Source organism: Mustela putorius, unplaced genomic scaffold (assembly GCF_011764305.1).
Source record: "Mustela putorius furo isolate JIRA1106 unplaced genomic scaffold, ASM1176430v1.1 tig00001114_pilon_pilon_pilon, whole genome shotgun sequence".
NCBI classification, from domain to species: Eukaryota; Metazoa; Chordata; class Mammalia; order Carnivora; family Mustelidae; genus Mustela; species Mustela putorius.
In genome coordinates this window covers 288,287-300,288 of record NW_025421575.1, presented here as the reverse complement: position 1 = coordinate 300,288, position 12,002 = coordinate 288,287, and the positions used below count along the sequence as shown (strand labels likewise).

Below are 12,002 nucleotides of genomic sequence, written 5' to 3'. Positions count from 1 at the left end.
CATAAGTTTTCAAAAAAAAAATCAACCTCAGCTCCTGGGGGAATAATTTATGTAAGTATTTCATATCTGCATATTTAATGTTTGGGCATACAAAATCTCCTGTAAGTATCTTATCTCAGAGGTGAAAGGCTTTGGAAACCATTTACCCCACACCCCTCATTTTTACAGATGGAGAAATTAAGGCCCAGAAATAGGAAATAACCTGAGCAAGGTCACAGAGCCAGTAAGAAGCAAAACTGGGACTAAGTTCCAAGAGCCGTCACTCTCAATCTATTGCTCCTTTACATTACAACTACCTCTTAATCTGAACTTCTAATTGTGTGATATTTAATGAATGTCAGAATGAGTTATCAAGACATGGAAAGGATTATTATATTCATTCATATAAGTATTAGGAAGAATGGATGAAGGAATATGTGGGTGTGTGGATATTTTTTAATATTATTCACGAAACGGGTCATGTTTCTGTTTGGAAGAATCCAAGCCTAGGTCTTATAACATGTCACAGCAGTCACCGTGTTCCACTACACACCAGTCTTAGCAGCAAAGAATCCTCTGGTACATCCTGCAGTTTAAAGACTATTTACTTGCCAACATATACAGAAGCTCTACTCCAATCCCTCTGGTTCTCAAACCTCTAACCTCTCTATCCTATACTCACTCTTTACCCGATGTTGGTGCAACACATTTGCATTCTCCTCACTTCCTTTGCACGTTATCTCCCTCGGTTTCTCCATTTAGACCTGGTGTCCTTTTCTAACTGTATGCCTCAGTCATCCCTCCCCCACCCCACAAGCCCCTCGACCACCTTCTCATTTCTCTGTCGACAAATCTCAGCGTTTTCAAACCCCATGGCCCCTCTAGCTTACACAGTGATGTGGCCGGCGCCCCGCACCAATACAGGATCGGGGGCATATCTCCGCAGATGCTCCTCACTCACTACCCGAGGCGGGGGTGGTGTCTCCTCCTCCTCCTCTTCTTCCTCGTCCTCATCTTCTTCCTCATCCTCCTCATCTTCCTCGTCGTCGTCGGGTCCCGATACCGACGACGACGACGACGGCGAGGACGACGACGTTGCCGCTTCTTCTTCCTCCTCCTCCAGTTCCGAGATGGTGTCGAACTCCGCCATGTTGGGCAGCAGGATGCTCATCACGTGACCTCTCGATCGCCGCCACCCTCACGGAGCAGAGTTTGAATCTGCAGAGGTGCTGTAAGAGGTGGGGGAACGAAAGGAAGAGAAAGAGGGAGGGGGTAGGGACAGGATTTGAGGAGATGCGCCTGCGTGTTGAGGCAGACGAGGTGGCGGGGGGGTTGGAGGCGGGGGCACGAAGGAGAGAGGAACAAAATCAATCTACGCTTGCGCGGCTCTAAAGGAAAGGGGGCGTTAGAGGTGAACTCCGGGGAATTATCGAGGCCCGGTCTGCAGGTTCTGTGCTTTACTACTCTTTGGACTTGCGCTGCTTGGAGTCGGAGGACGTATCTTCTGGCTTTATTTCCCATTAATTAGTCGTGGGTATTATTTTCCACACACACACACCCACCCCCAGTGCAGGGAATGCATATTCTATAACGTGAGGTTAGAACTTTGCCCCAGATATCTCGAGGTATATACCAACCTCTTACGCATGTTTGTTCAGCATGACAGTTTAAATAAGACTTCTGCATCAGAATTTTGCCACCCTGGGAGGCATTTTTCATTAACATTTTACTGAAGAGGAAACTTTGTATTACTACTTCTACTCCTACTGTAATACTTAATAAAAGACTTAGTATCTGGGACCGTGCTAAGCACTCTTTGTGTATATCTCATTTAATACTTCAAAACTGCATGGGATATGTACCAGAATGATCTCACTTTAAAGATGGGAGACCTTGATGCACGGAGGATAGGTAATGTGCCCAAGGTCATGGAGTTATTAATGGCGTACCTGGTTTTAAACTTGGGAATCTTTTCTTTTTTCAAAAAGCCCAGTACTCTTAATCAAAGGGCCACCCTGCCTGACGTTGTTTGGAAAGGCTTTGTAGAGTGGTACCTTCTAGGCTGTTTCTTGAAAGGTGTTTGAAGTTTGGAGTTGTGTGTATTTTTTTTTTTTTTTTAACAGGGAAGAAGGCCATGGACGGGGTGGAGGGAGCATTCCAACCTAAGGAAATATTAATTAATATTGTCCATCTTCCAGACACTGAGCTAATCTCTTTCATGTACAGTATCTTTTAACCCTTAAAAAATCCTATAAGGTAAGCATTATCGTATCTATTTTATAGCTGGCAAAACTGAGTCTCAGGAAGTTTAAGTAATTTGTGGTAACATTTTGTCTAAAAATTTTTATTTTAAATATTTTTTCCTATCTTCTCTATGCCCACAAAAATGTTGTAGGGATCACATATTTTGAGTTTCCAATCCATGTGTCAAACTATTTAATACTTAGCAGCAGCACAGAAATCCTTGTCATAGTTTGGGGATCATTAAGACAGTAAAGTCATGTAGCTGCTTATTAATAAAACAAATCCTATAATCCAGGTATTTTAATATCAGCTTCACTGCTCTTTATGCTACACTACAGCTCCATTCCAATTTGATGGTGAGACTGAGGAAACAGACGTAACTGTACTTTATTTTTTTAAAGATTTATTCATTTATTTGAGAGAGAGAGAATGCGCAGAGGAAGGGGCAGAGGGAAAGAATCTTCAAGCAGACTCCAAGCTGAGTGTGGAGCCCAACATAGGACTCCATCCCATGACCCATGAGATCATGACCTGAGCTGGAACCAAGACTCAATCCCTTAACCAAGTGAGCCACTCAGGCACCTCATAATTGTACTTTAATTTAAGTATTACTTAATTTGACTATTACTCTAGTGGTATAGCAATATAAACAGAGCATTTAGGATGCATGAGGGGGGAAGAAATTAGTTTTATAGGCAGCACTGTTCAAACTATTATTATCAATAGGTTTGTGTTATTAAGGTGAAAAAAATGTTTTGTACTCAATACCTAATTTATTTAGAAACTTAAAAATTATGTTGCAACACTATCAATAAGCAACAAAAGTTAGTTTTTATACTATAGAGAACTTTACCTACTAATCTAAAATATTTTACAAGAGCCTTCTGATAGGACAGATACAATATATCTGCTTTACTTGGATATTAATAAAAACTTGTCATATGTCATTTATGGTAGTGAAATACTTTAGACTTAAGATCAAATCCACATTTCAGAGAAGTTCTTCCCTTTCAAAAAGCAAAAAAGTCATAGGCAATACCAAAAATTTTCCAAACATGTTATATTATCCATAAAAGTCCACTAAGTCACTGACTAGAGGGAAGTATTTTGCTGATTATTACTTATATGGTAATTTCTCCTTTTCACCAGTTAGGATTAGGATAGGAAGGGATATTTGAAGGAGAGAAAGGGAAAGGAGTATAACGGGTGGACTTTGTGATAAGTGCAAGTGAGACTAGAACTATGGTAAGAGTGAAGAAATGATGGCTGTAGGGAATGGGAGAGGAGGAGAAGGAGGGGGAAATTATACTGCCAAAATGGAGAGTGGTCTCTGACATTTACTCAGATGTCAAAAGGACAAAGCAGTGCTATTGCTTGAAGAAACTCACAAATATGGTCTGCTTTCTTGCATATACACTGTGCTGAAAATGCATTTATAATTTATTTTGATGAACCATAGGAGAATTTGGAATTGGACAAGCTGAGAAAAACACATTTTGTCAGTAAACACAAGGAGTGACATGATTTTTAAATGATAGTTTAGCAACCATCAAGAATACTAAAGCTGGGGTGCCTGAGTGGCTCAGTGGGTTAAAGCCTCTGCCTTTGGCTCAGGTCATGATCCCAGGGTCCTGGGATCGGGGTGAGCCCCGCATAGGGCTCTCTGCTCAGTGGGGAGCCTGCTTCCTCCTCTCTCTCTGCCTGCCTCTCTGCCTACTTGTGATCTCTGAGTGTCAAATAAATAAATAAAATATTAAAAAAAAAAGAATACTAAAGTTGGAGTGGGTGGAGAAGAAAGCAGGCCATATAACTTTCTGTCTGATGAGCTAAGCAGGGTATAGGAGTAACTGCCCTCTCTGATGGATGGGGACTTGAGGCAAGAGGTCATAGGTGTAACCATCAGAGGAGGTTTCAATCTTAGAACATCTGAGAAGAAATGTAACTTTTAAAAGTCCTTTCATTCCTCCTTCCTTTTCTCTCACTCACTCTATTTCTCTAAGTGTACAATTCAGTGATTTTAGTTAATTTACAGAATTGTGCAACTATCACTACAAACTAATCTTAGAACATTTCTGTCACACCCAAAAGAAGTCACTATTCCATTTTCAATCATTCCCCATTCTGACCCTTAGCCCCAGGCAATAATTAATCTACTTTCTGTCTCTAAAGATTTCTTTTCTGGTCATTTTCAAATAAATTGGATCATGCAATATGTAGTCTTTTGTATCTAGTTTCTTTTGCTTAGCATAATTTTTTTGAAGTTTATCATGTTGTGTCTTGCACAAGTACTTCATTCCTTTTAATTGCTAAATAGTGTGTCATTGTAAAGGTATATCACATTTTGTTTATCCATTCATCAATTGATGATATTTGGTGTGCTTCCACATTTTGGATATTATGAAAATGTTGCTTTGAAAATTCACATACATGTCCTTGTGTGAACATAGGTTTTAATTTCTCAAGGGTAGATATCTATGAGAGGAATTGCTGGGTCATATGGTAAGTGTTGATTTTAAGATAACTGCCAAACCGTTTTTCAATGTAGATCAGTTTGCATTCTAAACTGGAAATGTATGAGAGTTTCATTTTCCCCACATTCTCTCCAACAACTTTTATGTTCTTTTTTATTAGAGCTATTCTTGTGGGAATGAGGTGTATCACATTGTAGGTTTATTTTATATTTCTCTAGTGACTAATGATGTTGAACATCTTTTTGTGTGCTTGTTTTTCATAATATACCTCTCTGATGAAATGTCTATTCAAATCTTTTGCCCATTTATAAATTAAGCTTTTTTTTCAAGATAATTAAAGATTGACATATAATTGTAGGAAGTAATACAGAGGTCCTGTTTACACTTTACTCAGTATTTCCCAATGATAAAGTCTTGCATAACTATAGTACACTATCACAACCACAAAATTGACATGATACAATCTGCCCATCTTACAGAGTCCCACAGTTGTACATGTATTCATTTTGTGTGGGTGTATGTGTGTGTGAATTTAGTTCAATGCAATTTTACCACGGGCATAGGTTCATATGACTACCACCACAGACAAGATAAAGACCAGTTACATCACCACATCACCACAAGGATTCCTCCTCTTATCTTTTTAAAAAGATTTTATTTATTTATTTGAGAGGGAGAGAGAGAGAGAGCAAGCAAGAGAGAGCACAAGAGCAGGGGGAGGAAGAAGCAGACTCCCCACTGAGCAGAGATGCAATATGGGGTTCCATCCCAGGATGCTGGGTCTGTGTGTGTCTGTGCCTGTGTCCGTAAAATTCTTAGGGTTTTCTACATATAAATTTATGTAATGTGTGAATGAACACAGTTTTATCTATTCCTTTCTAATCTGGATCTTCTCCCTCCCTCTCTTTTTTCTTCTTCTTCTTCCACTTCTCTTTTTACTTCTCTTTCTCCCTCCCCCTGTCTCTTTTTCTGTCTCTGCCTGTTCCTTTTTTAAGGATTTCCAAAACTTAAATTAATTTTCAATTTAAGAATTAAATTTTCTTCTGTTGTTGATTTCTAATTTAATTCCAGTGTAGTTTGAGGATAAATTGTATGATATAAATCCTTTTAAATTTCCAGAGACTTGTTTTGTTGTTTTACCATATCATTTATTTTGGGAAAGTTTTATGTACATTTGAGAAGAATTTATATTCTGTTGTTATTGGTTGGATTGTTCTAAAACTGTCAGTTATATCTACCTTATAGTTCTGTTTATGTTTTCTATATCCTTTTTGATATTCTGTCTTATTTTGCTGTCCATTACCTAAATGGGTCATTGAAGTCTCCAGCTATTATTGCTGAATTTTCCATTTTTATTCACTTTTATTAATTTTTGCTTTGTATAGTATCCTTTTTAGATACAAATGTTTATAATTATTTTATTTTCCTGATGAATTAATCCTTAATCATTATGAAATACCCCTCTTTATCTCAAATAATAATGTTGGTTTATATTTTTATATTACTATGGACACTCCATCTCTCTTATTGTTACTGTTTGCATCATATTTTCTGTTCCTTTATTTTATTAAAAAATCTTTTATTGAGATATAATTGACATATAATGTTGTATAAGTTTGAGGTGTACAACATATTGACTTGATAAATTTATATCTCAATAGGATTGCCATTGTAGCATTAGGTAATACCTCTGTCATGCACATAACTGTCATTTCTTCTAGTGGTGGGAACAATTAAAACCTAGTCCTTAGAAATTTCAATGTTTATAATACAGTTTTTTTCACTGTGCTGTGTCTCCAGGTCTTACTTACCTACCAGTTGCAAGTATGTACCCTTAAGCAATACTTCTCCCATTTCCCCACTCCCCAGCCTCTTACAGCCATCAATCCACTCTCTGTGTTTTCAAGTTTACTTAAAAAAAAAGATTTCATGTATAAGAAATACTATACAGTATTTGTTTTCCTCTGTCTGAGTTATCTCACATAACATAATGTCTTCAAAGTCCATCTCTGTTGTAACAAATGGCAGAATTTCCTTTTTTTCTCATGGTGGAATAGTATTCCATTGTGTATACACCACATCTTATTAATCCTCTTATCCATTGATGGACACATATTTTCATATTTTGGTTATTTTGAATAATACTACAATAAATATGGGATACATATATTTCTTCAGTAACCTGTTTTCATTTCTTTTTTGATATATACCCAGAAGTGGGCTTACTGGATTATATGTTATTTCTATTTTTAATTTTTTGAGGACTTACCATATTAGTCTCTATAGTGGCTGAACAAATTTTATAATCCCACCAACTGAACAAGGGTTCCCTTTTCTCTGCTTCCTCGCCAATACTTCTTAATTCTAGCCTTCTTGATGACCACTATTCTGATAAGTGTAAGGTAATAATATCTCACTGTGGTTTTGACTTGTATTTTCCTGATGATTATTGATGTTGAGTACTTTTTCATGTACCTGTTGACCTTTAGGATGTCTTATTTGGAAAAAGAAATCTGTGTAATTTCTCTTCCCATTCTTCAATTAGAATTTTATTTGTTACTGAGTTGTATGAATACTTGAAAAATTTTGGTGTTTACATAATTTGATACATTTGATACATTATTTACTTTTTGATACATAGTTGGCAAATATTTTTTTCCATCTGTAGGTTGCCTTTTCATCTTGTTGATTTTTTTTTTGTTTGCAATGCAGAAACTTTCAAGTTTGATCTAATCTTACTTGTTTATTTTTTCTTTCATTGCCTGTGCTTTTGGTGTAATATCAAAAAAAAAAAATTGCCAAGACCAAAGAATCAAGGAGATTCTTCCCTCTGTTTTCTTACTAGAAGTTTTATGGTTTTAAGTTTATGTTTAAGTCTTTAATCTATTTCAGGCCGATTTTTCTGACTGGTGTCAGATAGGGTCCAATTTTATGTTTCTGTATGTGGTTATCCAATTTTCCCAGCACCATTTGTTGTTGAAGACACTGTATTTTCTACATTGGATATTCTTGGCTCCCTTATTAAATATCAGTTTACCATGTATGGGGGGGTTTAATTCTAGGTTCTGTATTCTATTCTATATGTGTCTATTTTTATCAGTGCCATATGTTTTAATTATTGTAGCTTTGTAATATAGCTTGAAATCAGGAAGTGTGATGCCTCCAGTTTTGTTCTTTCTCATTATTGCTTTGTATATTTTGCATCTTCTATGTTTCCACAAATTTTAGGATTATTGTTCTATCTCTGTGAAAAATGTCATTGGGATTTCAATAGAGATTATTTTGAATTTATAAATGGCTGTTGGTAACATGGACTTTTTTTTTTTTAAGAGTTATTTATTTATTTATTTGACAGAGAGAGGTCATAAGTAGGCCAAGAGGCAGGCAGAGAGAGAGGAAGAGAGAGAGAGAGGAAGGGAGAGAGGAAGGGAAACAGACTCCCTGCCGAGCAGAGAGCCTGATGCAGGGCTCAATCCCAGGACTCTGGGATCATGACCAGAGCCGAAGGCAGAGGCTTAATCCACTGAGCCACCCAGGTGCCCCAACATGGATGTTTTAATAATATTTACTCTTTCAATCCATGAACACAGGATATCCTTCCATTCCTGTGTATTTTCTTTGATTTCTTTCAGCAAAGTCTTATAGTTTTCATTGTACAGATTTTTTATTTTCTTGGTAAAATTTATTCCTAAGTACTTCATTGTTTTTGGTGCTATTGTGAAAGTACTGCTTTCATTTTTGGGGGTTGCATATCCAGAAGAGAGATTGCTGGGTCATATGGTAGTTTTATTTTTATATTTTTTTTGGAGAATCTCCATAGTATTTTCCATGATGGTATGTTAATATATTATATAATATAGTATAATATAGTACTGGTAATATAATATAGTATAATATAGTACTGGTATAAAAACTGACACACAAACTAATGAAATAGATTGGAAAGCCAAGAAATAAATCCAAGAATATATGCATATATAGTCAACTAATTTTTTGAGAAAGGCAAAGCTTTCAGTTTCACCAAGTATGATGTTATCTGTGGGGTTTTCATATATGGCCTTATTATCTTGAGATAATTTCCTTTCATAGTTGTTGGATAATTTTATATTATGACGTGATGATAGAATTTGTTACATGATGTTTCTGCATCAATTGAGATGATCCTGTGGTATATTTTCATTCTGTTAATGTAGGATAAAATATTGATTGACTTCTGTATGCTGAACCATGCTTGTATTTGATCATAATGTATGATCATGTTAACATGCTGTTAAATGAGGTTTGCTAGTCATAGGGATTATTGATCTCTAGTTCCTTTCTTTCAATGTTTTTGTCTACCTCTGATCTCATGATAATGCTAGCCTTATAGAATGGATTAGGAAATCTTTGCTCTTCCTCAATGTTTCATAAGAGTTTGAGAAGGTTTAATGTTAATTCTTCTTTAAATGTTTGATGTAGTTAACTCAAGGAAACCATCCGATGCAGGGCTTTTCTTTCTTGAGAGGTTTTTGATTATTAATTCCATCTCCATACTACTAATAGGTCTATTCAGATTTTCTATTTCTTCATGAATTTTCTTGGTAGATCATGTGTTTATGAAAGTTTGTCCTTTTCATTTAGGTTATCCAGTTTCTTGGTGGACAAATTTGCATATACTCTTTTTTATTTAAAGATTTTATTTATTTATTTGACAGAGATAACAAGTAGGCAGAGAGGCAGGCAGAGAGAGAGAAGGGGAAGCAGGCTCCCCACTGAGCAGAGAGTTGGATGTGGGGCTGGATCCCAGGACCCTAGGATCATGACCTGAGCTGAAGGCAGAGGTTTTAACCCACTGAGCCACCCAGGTGCCCCTCATATACTCTTTTAAAAATATACTCTTTTACAATCTTTTTATTTCTGAAATGTCAGTAGTAAGGTTTCACTTCATTACTGATTTAATAATTTTAAGTTTTTCCTCTTTTTACTTAGTCAATATAGGTAAAGTTTTGTCAAATTTGTTGATCTCTTCAAAGAACCAATTTTTGGTTTTGTTGATTTACTTTTTTTCTCTATCATCTGTTTCATTTGTTTCTGCTTCATTTTTTTTTATCATTTTCTTTATTCTGCTACATTTGGGCTTAGTTTTTCTTTTTTTCCTAGTTACTTAACATGTAAATTTGAGTTGTTGATTTAAGATCTTTCTTCTTTTTTAGATATAAACACTTGTATCTATTAATTTCCTTCTTAGCACTGCTTTCACTGCATCCTATATAATAAAATTTTGTGTTATATGTTTTGTTTTGATTCTCTCAAAGTATTTTTGAAATTTTCCTTGTGCTTTCGTTTTTGAGTGTTGTTTAATTTCCATATATTAGAGAATTTTCTGGTTTTTTTTTTTTTTTTACTATTGATTTCTAGTATTATTCCTTTGTGAACAGAGTAATGCTTTGCATGATTTCAGCACTTTTAAATGTGTTCATATTGTTTTGTAGACTTAGAAGTCATCTATTCTGGAAGATGTTCCCTGGGCACATGAGAAGAATGTGTGTTCTGCTGTTGTTTCATGGACCATTATGTGTATGCCAGGTCTAGTAGATATATTGTGCAGTTCAAGACTTCTGTCCTCTTACTTATACAATGATTATTTTATGGATCCTGAATGTGGGGTATTAAATTCTCCGACTCTTATTGAGGGCTCTGTATTTCCTCTTTCAATTGTGTCTATGTTTACCTCATATATTTTGAGACCTGATGTTTGGTGTATATATTTTTAATTGTTATATATCCTTGGCAAATTGACTACTGGCAATATATAATGTCCTTTTTTGTCTCTTGCAGCAGTGTTTGACTTATTTTTGTTATTATACCCACCTTCAATCTCTTTTGGTTATAATTTATATGGTATATTTGTTTTTAAAATTTTAATTTAAGTATAATTAACACAATAAATGTTATATTAATTTTAAACATACAGTGTGATTCCACAATTCTATATATTTCTGGTGTTTAGTTAGATAAGTGTACTCTGAGTACCCCTTATTTTACCCGTGCTTCCCAATTTTTTAATCTATTATTGAAGTGTAATTAATATTCAGTGTATAATGAATTTCCAGTGTATAATGTATTGATCTGAGAATTCTATACATAACTTACCAATATAAGTGTAGTCATAATCTGTCATCATACAACATTATTACAATATTACTGACTATATTCCCTATGCTCTTCTTTCCAATTCCAGGACTTACTTATTTTATAACTGAGAGTTTGTACCGGTTAGTCCCCTTCATCTATTTTGTCCGTCACCCCACCCACTACCCCTTTGGCAACCACAAATTTGTTCTCTGTATTTAAGACACCGTTTGTTGGTTTATTTCAGTTTTTAGATTCCTTCCACATGTAAGTAAAATCATATGGTATTTGTTTTTCTCTGTCTTATTTAACTTAGCATAATACCCTCTAGATCCATCCATGTTATTGCAAATGACAAGATTTCACTCTTTTTTATAGTTTTGTATTATTCCATTATTTGGTGTGTGTGTGTGTGTGTGTGTCTGTGTGTGTGTGTGTGCGCGCGCGCCAACTCTTTTTCATCCATTCTATCAATGGACTCTTGTGTTGCTTCCATATCTTGATTATTGTAAATAATGCTGCAAAGAACATAGGGTTGAATATATCTCTTCAGATTGGTGTTTTTGTTTTCTTTGGAAAAATACCTAGAAGTGGAATTGCTGGATCATATGATACTTCTATTTTTTAATTTTTCGAGGAACCTCTTAATGGCTTTCCATGGTGGTTACATGAATTCACATTCCCACCAACAGTGCATGAAGGTTCCCTTTTCTCCATATCCTCACCAACTTGTCATTTTAATAATACTCACCCTAAAAGGTGTGAGGTGATATGTCATTGTGGTTTTGATTTTCATTTCCCTGATGATAAGTGATGTTGAACATCTTTATTTTTTATTTTTTATAAACATTTATTTTTATCCCCAGGGGTACAGGTCTGTGAATCGCCAGGTTTACACACTTCACAGCACTCACCAAAGCACATACCCTCCCCAATGTGTTGAACATCTTTTAATGTGTCTGTTGGCCATCTGTATATCTTTTTTTTTTTAAATGTCTAGTCAGGTCCTCTACACATTTTTAAATCGAATTTGTTGTTTCTATCTCTCTCTCTCTCTCTCTCTCTCTCTGTGTGTGTGTGTGTGTGTGTGTGTGTGTGTGTTGAGCTGTATAAGCTCTGTATATGTTTTAGATATTAACCCCTCATAGGATATATTATTTGCACGTATCTTCTCCCCTTCAGTAGGTTGCCCCCCCT

At 35.6% G+C, this 12,002-nt stretch overlaps 1 protein-coding gene and 1 long non-coding RNA gene across 6 annotated transcripts in view; one reads left to right on the top strand and one right to left on the bottom strand.

Moving 5' to 3' along the window:
• The window catches only part of CHIC1 (cysteine rich hydrophobic domain 1), a 65,243-nt gene extending 64,093 nt beyond the window's left edge, over positions 1 to 1,150 (bottom strand). For all 5 annotated transcript variants that reach the window (XM_045087330.1, XM_013049842.2, XM_045087331.1 and 2 more), the window contains exon 1: positions 870 to 1,150. In XM_045087330.1, the coding sequence (XP_044943265.1) occupies positions 870 to 1,150 (281 nt within the window). The remainder of the gene's footprint in view (positions 1 to 869) is intronic.
• On the top strand, positions 1,134 to 10,897 carry LOC106004470. The gene is made up of 3 exons (XR_001177481.2): positions 1,134 to 1,217; positions 2,103 to 2,235; positions 10,166 to 10,897. It is a non-coding gene; the product is annotated as an uncharacterized LOC106004470 (long non-coding RNA).
• Positions 10,898 to 12,002: the final 1,105 nt, after the last annotated feature.